The sequence below is a fragment of the Pogona vitticeps genome, chromosome 9, assembly GCF_051106095.1.
Source record: "Pogona vitticeps strain Pit_001003342236 chromosome 9, PviZW2.1, whole genome shotgun sequence".
Lineage (NCBI taxonomy): Eukaryota > Metazoa > Chordata > Lepidosauria > Squamata > Agamidae > Pogona > Pogona vitticeps.
The window spans coordinates 2,658,015-2,670,000 of record NC_135791.1 but is presented as its reverse complement, the minus strand read 5'-3'; the positions used below and the strand labels follow the sequence as shown (position 1 = coordinate 2,670,000).

The following is an 11,986-nucleotide window of genomic DNA, read 5'->3' as shown; positions in this document are numbered from 1 at the left end:
CCCCCAAATGGGGGCAAGATCCCCTAATTGCAGTCATTATTTCTAATCACATCCCTCTTCTAAAATCAAACAAAGAAATTAAAACTGAATGATGAGCAGCGCCATCGCCATCCTACATAGGCTTGCCACCAGGACAATCCGTTTTATTAAATGGGCAGACCGTGTCAGGGTGTTTCGTTAATCTGGCAGACGTAAACACTGCGTGTCGGCCGAAGGCTTGGAATGAAAGGGAGCCAGATCTGCATTAGGAAACAAGGCATCATTTATTTAAACAATTAGGAGGATGGCTAACTGCTGGGAAGTTTGCCCGGCAGAAAAATCATGTCTCTACTACGTAGCCTCCTAGATTACAAGACAGCGCATGCCATGGAGTTTTTGACTGCCGTGGGAAATGTGCAATCCTATTTTAGATATTTTAGGTCTAGAGACAATCGAGAAATGGGCCACTTCGGCAACATGAACTGTTTGCATAGCAGCCAATTCTAGTTTCCCAAGGATGCTAAATGGACACAAATGATTAACAAGAGGAATTCCCAAAGAAAACAAATATTTTAATCCCATGATTTTTATCTTTGCACCCCTGAATCATAGGATCATGGAGTTGGAAAGGGCGCATAAGGCCATGAAATCCAATCTGTTGCTTTAGGCAGGAATAAAAAAATCAGACGGAAGTGTATCAGGCAGATGGTGCTCTCACTGGCCTGGGCTTAATAAAAAGAGCAGGGGGAAAAAAAGCATTTCTACCTCCGTTTCGTCTTCTTATGTCTGATTCCTCCATGCCCCTACCCTCAGTTATATGAGCAAAAGATATTGGCAGCCAGAAATGGATTTAACTTTGGATCAGGTTGTACAGACGGCTCGACTTACAGACTTTTCGAGTTACAGACTTCTCTGGCTGCAAAATTTAGATTCGACTTGCAGCCAGAGAATCGACTTACAGACCAGAAAAAAACCAAAATGGAATAAAAATAGAATAAAAACCACTGGTTATGGGATTAATCGGTTTTCAGTGCATTGTAGGTCAATGGAGATTCGACTTACAGACTTTTCGACCTGCAGCCACTGTTCCAGTACGGATTAATTCCATAAGTAGAGGGTCCACTGTATATAAATTCATTTTGACGAAAACGAACCATCGATGCTCCGGTAACATTAAAGGAAAACATGGATTCCAGTAAAACAAACAATGCCACTCTCCCACTTTCACCCCTTTCAACATTTCACACATAACAAATGGAAGAAAACAGATTTTTTTTTGGGGGGGGGGAGACATACGGTCATCACATCTCAAGAGACAAGATGTTCCACCCTCAGACCTTCCAAAAAAAAAAAAAATCTGTACAGGTAAACTACCTTTTCTGGTTATTTTTGGTTTTAAGAACCAAAGCTATAGAAGACAAGTACCTTCAGTATCTGAAAACGTCTATCTGTTTTCAGCATGAGATTTTCTTTTCGAAAAAGCAATGAATATATATATATATTCTGAACAGATATATTTCTCAAGCATTCGTAACACTTCTGCAGTACAATTCTGAACATGTCTGCTTAAGAGTAAGCTCCGTTGGGCTCTGACATATTTGCCCCCTAAATAAATGGGAAGACGCAAACGGCAGGAGGGTTCTTTCACTGCTACCCTGCTGGCGAGCATAATGGTATCCGTAGTCCCGCACATCTGGAGGGTCCTAAGTTGGGGGAAAGCTTGTGTTCCTAGGGAGTAAAGCTAACTAAACACATCTCAAAAAAACCTGCACTGGATTGTGGCTTCAGAAAGCTGCAGGAGGCTGACAGATTACGCAAGGCGACAGCCTCTTTCTGGCTGAGCCTAGGAAGAGCAGAAACCTCAAACAGAATACATAATAATCCTTTGGATAGAGATGCTACCCCATAGGATGTGCTGCACAATTTGATGATTGGACATCACCGGTTTTCTATTGCATTTCCTTTGTCATTTTTCATCGGAGGACAGAAGAAATACATTCACTGTGGATATTTTCTGAATCTTGTCCTGAGACAGCAGTGTATAGATGTGTAATGTGTATTAAACTGTTATCCAGTTTTTCCATTTCCCCATTTTTTGGAAGGGTGGGTGGGGGGAAACGACAGTGACATTTACCCAGGAGTCAGTTTGCAAGATTAAAATATACCGAAGTGCTTTGTTCAGAGAAGAGAGGTATAAAATTGTGCTGTTTCATTTCAGGTTTCACATCCATACCCAAATGTTCTTGATTTCTTCCACCCATAACTAAACTGGGAGAATCCACTTAGGAGCTGAAATGAACCACTGGATTGGTGCCATAACACTGCCCCACTTATGTGCGTTTCTGAAAAATCCCCGGTGGGTCATTCTTGCATTATTGAAAATAATAATAATAAATTTCTAAAAGATGAGAATCACATGCTAGACCTGCTCACAGCGATGGAAAGACCGAAGAATCATATCGAAACGTGTTTTGGGAACCGCAGACAAAAGGATCGACTTCTGTTTAATATCACATGGGCGCACACAACCATACACGCACACAGGGCTCTTGCGTAATTGTAAAAAAAAAAAAAATGCCACCACAAGAGATTGAACCCCATTGGAGGGGGAAAAAAAACCCTATACATATAGTCAAAATATTAACAGCAATGAAAAAAATAATCATTCACGGTCAGTCACAAAGAGGAGATCTTTGGTTTTTCCCAATGGAGTCTTTTCCGGAAGAAGAAAGAAAAGAAAAGAAACGGAGTCAGGAGCTTCTCAGCCTAAAGGGCCCTTCATGTTTTTGGGTTGGTACATCGGCTGCTCCAGAGGCATCATGCCGAAGCAATCTGCAGGGTTGCAGTGGCCTTCTTTCCCCGGAGGCCCCGTCGCTCCCGGGGGGCCCGGGATACCAGGGATACCCTGTTGTCCCATTGGCCCAGGGAGACCCATCTTTCCATAGCCGGGGGGTCCTTGGATACCTGTGGAGAAGAGATGAGAACAAGACGAAAGGGGAGAGAAGTTTTGGGAGGTCCAGAAAGGTTTGGGTCTTGGGCACAAGTCATTTGGAGATGTCTGCTTTGTGAAATGGGATGGGATTGCAAGGGAACTGTCCCTCCATAGGAGAAGAGAGTGGTGGAGATCAGTCCAGTAAGAGCTGAGGTTAAGCTGCCACCAATTAGCTTGTAAAGCTATGTACAGTCATGCCCCGCTTAATGATTACCCCGCATTACGACGAATCCGCTTCACGATGATGTTTTTGCAATCGCAATTGCAATCGCAAAACGATGCTTTAAATGAGGGAATTTAACTGTGCGATGATCGGTTCCCTGTTTTGGGAACCGATTCTTCGCATTACGACGATCAAAACAGCTTATTGTCGGGTTTTCAAAATGGCCGCTGGGAAAGTCCTTGTGATTGCAAATACCAGTCAGGAAAACAAGTGAACATACATGAAAAGAGAGAGAGAGAGACGGGGAACTTTACCTTGAGGGCCTGGTGGTCCACTCTCCCCCATTATGCCAATTCCTTTGTCTCCCTTTTCTCCTCTGGCTCCAGGTTCACCTGGATCAAAAGAAAGAGAATGGAACAGATCCTACAAGGTAGACCACCAGACTCTGGTGCCTACAGAATGGTCTTTACGCATAGGGCAACTTGAACCCTGTTGATGTGCCATCAAGCGGTTCCAGATATTGTTTCTCCTTTGACAACAGCGTCAGCTCTTACCTCTCATGCCGGGCACACCTTGTCGCCCCTCTCTTCCTATCTGTCCTGGTAATCCTGGGGCACCCGGAGGTCCTGGCCGTCCAGGAGTTCCATCTTTACCCGGGGGTCCTGGGCGTCCTGGCTGGGCTGAGACTTCCACCGGCAACTGCATCCTGGAAGTGTAATATGCCATTCGCTCTGCAGGGGGAGACAAAGGCTGTTAGAAGGACTGTAATGACCGCCCACTGTCCTGGTTGCTCCTGATTTATTGTCAGTATCAGGGAAGGGAGCAGGAACCTTGCATTTATCAGCTGAGTGGAAGTGGGAAAAGGTGGGAAAAGTTACATTTTATTACTGGCTATACTTCTTGTGGAGTTCTGGGAACAATCGTCCCCCAAACTTTTCCCATCTTTTGAAACAGGAAAGTACGAATGGTCAAATCCCATATATCAAATGCCATCCTCAAACTAACTTAATTTTTGAAAATGCTTTAATTAACATAGTCCTATATCACTTTTCTGGGCCGTTTTCAAGGCAATTTATGGTAACATTTTTTTCCTGTGCTTTTTTTTCATGCTGGAAAAAACCTTTTGTTATATTTCTCCAGTTTCATACCTGATCTTAGTCATACATTTATGGCTTCTGCATAAAATTACACTGACGACTGATTTTTATGGCCACTGCTTCTGAGATTTGTGTTGTCCTTTTATTGAATTTTATCGTATCTGCTTTTCTTATTTTAAAGAGTACACTGCCCCGAGACTCCTGTGCTGAAGGGCGGTTTATAAATCCACTGGAAATATATATATGTCAATCCACATTTGGCTCACAGTGAGAGTAAAAATGGAAGAAACGTGTGTTCTGAAATGCATGCTATGAGATACAACACTGGAAAAGGGCTTGAGACTTTAAAGGCATATCCCTTTATTATCAACTGAAGCTAATTTTGAGACGGTGAGAAAACCTTGTGGGTCAATCCAGCTACACCTGTTGAATTTGACAGGTAGGAAAGAGTTTTGCTGCAATGCCTTTCTGAAGATTTTACAAAAATTTGCACATTGCTTAAGATTAAGGATGGAGTGATATATAATAAGGATTGACACCAAGCCTAAGGACTAAGCACTTGAAACTCTGTAGGTGGATCTGTTGATTTCACTTTTTTTCACATTTAAGTATTTGCAATCACAAGGACTGTCCATTCAAACTATGAAGAAATTTGCAAAATTCTACGAATTCTTGACAGGGACATGGAACTTTCGTACAGAATTTTGCCACAGACTGGTCACATTCCTTTTAATCTCCAGGCCAGCAGCTGGACACTTTTTCAGTTCCTGCCCAAAGCATGGATTTAGTTATGCTTTTCTTGTAGCTCTTTCCTGTTCATGCCCCCATGCTACCTCATAAAGATGCCAAATTTTGCTCATCTCATGGAATTGCAATGACATATTACCTGTAGACTTCTCACACTAGCAAGAACAACATTTTGTTCAAAATAGCCCGGGGTCTGTGCAGAACTGCAAAACTGGACAGTTGGCAGGACTGCAGATATATTTTACAACCTGAAGGACTGGATGTGTTATTTGTATCATCCTGAACAACCAGTCTGTCCTCTGCTTGCTCTCTGTGTGTAGATACCTGTGCTTCCAATTTGCTTCTCAAATAGAAAGCAGATTACAGACACTTTATACAAATTACAGAGACCTGGAATCTGGGGAAAGCTCTCATCTTCTTCCTCTCATGCTGTGGGGCTTTAACATTCCTCATCTAATGATCTCATCATGTCACAAAAGCCAAAATAGATTGGAATGAGCTATTTAATCAGCATTCTTTCCACTGCTAACTCATTGTGTTGTTACACCTCTCCCCGACTGTTATACCAACCATCAAACATTTTGTTCAACTCTTGTCTGATGAATCTCCGGATTTCATCGTAATTAACAGCATCTCCCTGGTGGTAAAGAAAGGAAGAGGGGGAAAGGAGGTCATTTAATTTGTCTGTTCAGGTGTGAAGAAAGCATAATACCCCTTTGGTCCACATTGTGGCCTAAGTTTACCGGGATTGCCAAGATCAAACCTGAAACATTTTGACTACAGCTCACTTCACTCTCTTGAGCCACCTTCAAAAATATCTGCACAGTTAAAGCAGTTTGGTCCCGCTTTAACTGTCATAGCTTCACCTTATGGTGATGTTGTTAGAATGCTCTGCTGTATTTCATGGTAGGAACTGTGAGAGCCCCTCTCACAGAGACGTCTAATGACGTCCACACACTGCACACCCCTGGCATGGAGACCAAGCAATTAAAGTGGGATCAAACAGGCCTATTTGGGCCTTAGAGCTGATCCAGAAAGTTTGTATTCACTTGCTCAGGTTAAACAAAACCGTGATAATACATCAAACGTTTCCTGATCATGTAGTCTCCACAGAGCCATTGTTGGCTGTTCAGTAGATTCTTTGTTTATGCATTCCTGCACATGTTCGGTTGTTACTTTGGAACTGTCCACTTGGAGCTATAAAAGAGTAATCTGTTTCACTATTCAGTGAGACTCACTGTCCACATCTACTGTGCCTGTACCAGTGATTCTCCTGCTTTCAAAAGCAATAAAGTTGATTGCTGTATTACGGAGGTCTTGCTTTGTGTTTTGTTTTTCGGCCCCCTAGCCAGGAAAACTGGATCATCTTCGCCAAGAACACAGAGACCTCAAGACTAAGGCAGCCCTTGGTGAGAGGACAGCAGCCGCTTCCTCCCGGTTGATTACCTTTTCCTACCTCCAGCTTTCTTCGTAGAATGTTTGGCCTGTGGGCTGATATGGGGAGGCAGTTTATGAACTGATTTGAGGCGTAAGTCCAGGAGACAGAAGCTGTGTCCCCACTCTAGCCTGGAGGAGTCATTGTGTTTGGTCCAAAAGTGGCAGGGGATGAGAACACCATTACACGCTTCCAACAACACTGCTGCTGTTTAATTCCCACAAGGCTCCAGAGCCTCAAAGCTCGAAGAAGGGGACTGGCTGGGATTGGGCCCTGGTTGAGGAGGGAGTGTGGGTCAGAGGCTCCCCACAGCTGAAACCGCAGCACTTTGCTCTTGGCAGTCTGCCAATTCCCTGCCTCCCAGCTGACAGCAGGGGCAAACGGTAGGAACACGGAGGGCTCCGGAAGGTATGGCCACCGTTGCCCATATGTGGTGCAGAGAACACCAGGGGCCAAATGGTTCACTCGCTCAACTGCAACAAATGAATGCCACTTGCTTAAACAGTTCATCTTAAACCCAGCCGCCCCCATTTTCCACTTAAAGTAATGGGGGGGGGAGAAAGGCACTTTCTGGAGCCTTACTGGTCATTTGAGGCCACTGTCCTGTCTTTGTCTTCCCACCGAGCATCCCCCAACCCATGCCTGCTGAGCTTTTCCTCTCTCTTACCATGGTTCCGTGCATTCCTGGGGTCCCAGGGTTACCGGGGGGCCCAGGAGGCCCAGGCTGCCCCCTCTCACCCGAAGGGCCCCGTAACCCCATGGGGCCCATTTCACCACTCTTTCCAGGTCCTCCGGGCATCCCAGCCCTGCCCCTCTCTCCGGGCTGGCCTCTCTCCCCTGCTGATCCACGTTCACCCTAGAGGATAAAAAGGAGAGGAGAAATCCACGAGGAATTGACTGTGGGTGGGGGTGGGAAGAAGGTGTCCCCCCATCTGCCGCTTTCAGTCCTGTCTCTCTTACCTTCGGCCCAGCCGGTCCCATGGGTCCTGGCTTTCCAGATGGGCCCTAGAAAGAAGCAAAGAGAAAGAGCGTCCAGGGAGATAAGTACGGATCCCGCTTTGCTGTCCGTGACATCTTTGGTTCAATACCTTTGTGGACATCAATGTTATTCAACCCAAAGAGTCTCATCCCCCATACTTTGACATACTCATCATCATCGTAGGCATCCCTACTGCCAGAGGAAGAATGCCAAGGAAATGCATTTCCAGTAGTACGTAATTTGACTCAGGGGTGTGTGTGTTCTTTTGTGGCCCAGTTCCTGAAATTTTTGATCCAGATGGCTAGACGGACAACCGTTATCCTACCTCTTTGCCAACTTGTCCATCCATGCCAGGCTCACCCTGGGAAGCAATAAAATAAAATAAAGAAATGTTAATGTGAAATGTTTATATGGTACCCATTCAACTTGACAACACGTAACAACAGCAACACCCGTTAACAATGGTTGGCCACAGTCTTTTGTCTGGATTGTTGTCACATGCTTTTTGAGGGGCTGCCCTTGGAGACGATATGGAAATGTTGACTAGGGATGTGAGAGGAGGCAGAGGTTGTTCTGTGGTTTGAGGGACTTGGACGGCTACACAATCCACTCACCGGTGGTCCCGGATGACCTGGTGGACCGGGCTGGCCTGGAATCCCACCGAGTCCTCTCTCTCCCGTTGCCCCCCTCTCACCCTTCTGCCCCTGGAGATGAGAAAGAAAAGGAGTCAATATTTGCTCAAGGCAGCCGAGGGAAAAATTCACAAAAACCTCCCCCAATGGTTAGCAAGGTCCCTTGAGAAAAGATGCTACCTTAAAATTGTTGAAGCCCTATTCTTAAACATGCAGGGTCTCAAATGGGTAGAGCTCTCAACAGAGATGGGCACGAACCAGTTCGTTCCACTTTGTCCCGGTTCGTAAAGGCAGCAGCAGAGGTGCTGGTGCTTCCCACCTCCTGGCTGAATTAGCCACTCACAAGACTCAGTTTGCATGCTTTCCCCACCTCCTCGACTAATCTCCCAATCACGAGCAGGAGCACAGACTTCTCAGCTCCACCCCTTCGTCTGAGTGGGAGATCAGCCAAGAGGGCGGGACAGAGAAGCCTGAGCTCTTGCTGTGACTGGAAGACCAGTTGAAGGTCAGGGAGGGCTAGGTCTGGGGAGTGGCTGGTTGAGCCAGAGGAGGTGGGGCAGGGGGCCGCCTTGACGAACTGGGACGAACCAGTTCATGCCCATCTCTAGTTCTCAATGCAACCTCGGCTTCAAGACCTCCATCTCAAACTCAGCAGGATTATTGCTTATATAAGCCAAGAGTCAGTGAATGTTTTGCCCCCAAAGGCCGCATACAGAAACAGGAGGCAAAGGGATCTGTGCATGCGTGTGCACACACACCCACCCTTAACTTTCCTCCTTGTATTAATTTTGAAACACCCCTCCCCCTTCCCCAGCTGTCAGAGACTCTCAGGCTTCATATTACCCCCAACGTCAGCCTCCAGAGCATTAAAGAGGGAGTATTATCTGTTTCCATTTTCCATGCTGAGCAGTGCTGGATGCAACCCGCAGGATCCTAGCTTTCAAAAGCTCTCACTGCTAGGGTGGAGAAAGGCAGCCCAATGCACCCAAAAGGATCAATATAACAGATGTAAAGCTTGGCACCAAAGCGAAACAACAACAATGGGTGTAGGGTTATAATCCCCAAATCTAATTTAGTTTTCTTTCTCTCTCTCTTTCTTTCTGCTTCAGAAGAGCTCTGCTCCAGACCTGCTTCCCACAATCTCGGCTTTGTGCATTCACGGCAAAACCAAGAGACTCTCTTTTGACTCATACGCATCATAGGCCAAGGCAAAACCCCCCGTTTCATTGCCATTTTGATGTTGCTATCCATTACATTTCCATAGGGTGATGTAGAACTGGAGCATGAGGATGATGATGCAGTGGTCTTTCTCATTGTCATCGTTATTCTTGATGTCCTCATGGTCAGTGGTCCCCAACCTTGGGCCTCCAGATGTTCTTGGACTTCAACTCCCAGAAATCCTGGCAAGCAGAGGTGGTGGTGAAGGCTTCTGGGAGTTGTAGTCCAAGAATATCTGGAGGTCCAAAGTTGGGAACCAATGCTCATGTTAATCAGTCTGATCATCATTGGGGTATGAAGTGTGTGTCCATTGGTGTTTCTATTGTTATATAATGTTAGTTTGATCTCCTCCTCTTTGCCACCCAGAATAGTGACTTCAATACTAACTGGGTGGGATAAAAATGTAATAAAATATCCTGCTTCAAAAGAACTTTTCAAAGATATTTTGGGTGTGCTGAGATCAGCTGCTCTCTCAATGCATTTACTGGACTCGCTAGTTCGGCTTGAAGGGGAGATCCTAACATCGTACGTTACTCGTTTTTCAGGTTCTACCAGGGAAGGAGTTGGGGAGAGGCTACCAAAAAGAGCGGAAAGCGGCCAAGAAGGAACCGACAGTGTAGGGATGATACTCACAACTCCCGAAAGTCCTGCTGGACCGGGCTGGCCGGGGCTTCCTGGAGGACCCTAGAGAGACAAAAAAGGTGGTAAGGGGGAGAGGGAGTAAGACACCGGTGTAAGGTCTAAATGTTGGCTAAAATCCTGCTCCGTCACTAGGCCAGGTGGAAGAGGGATGGTCATAACGTGCCAGGACCGCTTGGCCAAAGGAATGGATGGCCACCTGAATTCTCGGTCGCATACCAAGCCCCCCAACCGGTCCTCAATTAAGGAAGCCAAATAATTAATTCATTAATAATAGACAACTCATTAATAATAGGCAACACATCATGGCGAGTGATGGCATTTCCCTCCTTCTGTCGTAACTACAGAACAGGATTTGGGCCACTAGGTTTATACGATCCATCAAAGTACAACTCTCAGCCTTCAGCAGACAATACTCAGGCTGGTCATTTGCAAATTTTTCCTTTCCTTTGTCACCTTTCTCGGGCGTGTGTGTTCTTTTTCGATTGTGTCTTCATCATTTGATGTTCTGATTTACCTCACACTGGGCAACACCCGTAACAAAGTAAATTCCATAAATTGCACAAGCGAAGAGGTGAAAAAAATGAAATATATTTAAAAAAGCCGGATCCTTTGAGTTACAGTTGGGGAGTTTTATTCCAGTTTTTTGTTTGTTTTATTTCGTTTTTACACTTTCGCCTTGTCTTTTGATTAAAAAAAAAAAACACCAAACAGTTTTACCTCGCCTTCTGCCCATCAGGCAGCTGAGGAAAACGACGTCAGATCCAAATGAAAAAGGCACCCAAAACCAACCACAAAACAGGAAGAAATAAGCCAAAATCAGCAGTAATATTCTGTAAAAGCACTTCTGAATACTCCCTAGCTGGAAAACCCTGGAAAGGGTCAACATAAGTCAAACCTGACTCAACAGCACGTGATACGGGATGATTTTCTTCCCACTAGCTAAGGGCTCCTGAGCTTCTGCAGCCTTCGCCTTCCCAGCAGCCCTGAAAGGGTTAACCCATCCCTGTGATTTCTATGCAACCAAGGAGTCTTTGGCTAGCTAGGGACCCAGCACCAAGGGGAGAGTTGGATTCCCACAGCCCAGCTCCCCGGGACGCTCTTGACAGCCAGCCGATCCCTATAAAACCCCCAAAAGGCTCAATCTGGTGAGGGTGCCTGCAGCGAGCCAACCTGATAGGAACCAGCGGCGCACAACTGTTGTGACTAATCAATTGTCCAACATGTTTAATGGGACTCAGCAAAATGACTAATGTTCCCTGGGTCCAGACCAGGCTCTCCGACTGGAATCGATTATTCAGAGTGTTTACAGGAGTTTGTAAAATGTTCCCCTCCTTCTGCTGGGGTGGGTGGTGTTTGTTTCTCTGGTTCTCCCATTTATCAGCTGTAGACGGCACTGACGGCGATTAAGGCATGGCCAATAAAATCTAAAATTGCTGGGGGTGGGTGGCAAGACAAAGCAACTCAGGGCCCGGACAGGGAGGATAATACACGCGGTGGACTTTGGTGCAATGATGCAGACTAGCCCACAGACTTGATGCTTCAGTGCCAAGCGAGCTTGGTTCTCAAGGCGCAGCACAAACCCAGCCAGAACCCACACTTCTGTGGATGCCTTAACTGCAAAGTTATAAATCAGTCCCCATAAAAGCGGTGAAGACGTATTTTGACTCACAACATGGCCAGGAGGACCGGGTCGGCCTTGAGGTCCCATAGGTCCGGGTTCTCCCTGGAGGGGAAGAAAGAGAGAGAGAGAGAGAGAGACAGAGATGGGAAACCAGAGCAGACATGTCTCTTGCTATGATATGGTCATTGGAGCAAAACAGAATAATTTGCAGAGGGAGTCTCTTAAAAGGAGCTAGGTGGCCCCAGAACACAATTTCAGACAGGGAATTTGTTAGCCTTCACTATATTAACAGGAAGTGAATAAAATGGGCTTGCACCCAGTAAATTGCAAAGCCTCACTGTAAGTAAAAAATTAAATTGAAAAATGGGTAGGCTCCTAGAGTCTGTGCATGCAGCCTACAAGAGCCAGGATTTGGCCAGCTGGCTCTAAACACATCTGAACGCTTATTTGTGTACTTAGGTCAGATGGGGACATGTTGTTT

General features: G+C 45.8%; 1 protein-coding gene across 8 annotated transcripts in view; it reads right to left on the bottom strand.

Moving 5' to 3' along the window:
- Positions 1–2,448: 2,448 nt before the first annotated feature.
- COL16A1 (collagen type XVI alpha 1 chain) overlaps positions 2,449–11,986 on the bottom strand; it is a 117,531-nt gene continuing 107,993 nt past the window's right edge. For all 8 annotated transcript variants that reach the window (XM_072980063.2, XM_072980062.2, XM_072980066.2 and 5 more), the window contains 10 exons: positions 11,554–11,607; positions 9,876–9,926; positions 8,007–8,096; positions 7,718–7,753; positions 7,374–7,418; positions 7,081–7,269; positions 5,549–5,615; positions 3,689–3,865; positions 3,449–3,526; positions 2,449–2,943 (listed from right to left, as the gene is read on the bottom strand). In XM_072980063.2, coding sequence (XP_072836164.2) covers positions 2,741–2,943; positions 3,449–3,526; positions 3,689–3,865; positions 5,549–5,615; positions 7,081–7,269; positions 7,374–7,418; positions 7,718–7,753; positions 8,007–8,096; positions 9,876–9,926; positions 11,554–11,607 — 990 coding nt within the window. In that variant the 3' untranslated portion in view covers positions 2,449–2,740. The remainder of the gene's footprint in view (positions 2,944–3,448; positions 3,527–3,688; positions 3,866–5,548; positions 5,616–7,080; positions 7,270–7,373; positions 7,419–7,717; positions 7,754–8,006; positions 8,097–9,875; positions 9,927–11,553; positions 11,608–11,986) is intronic.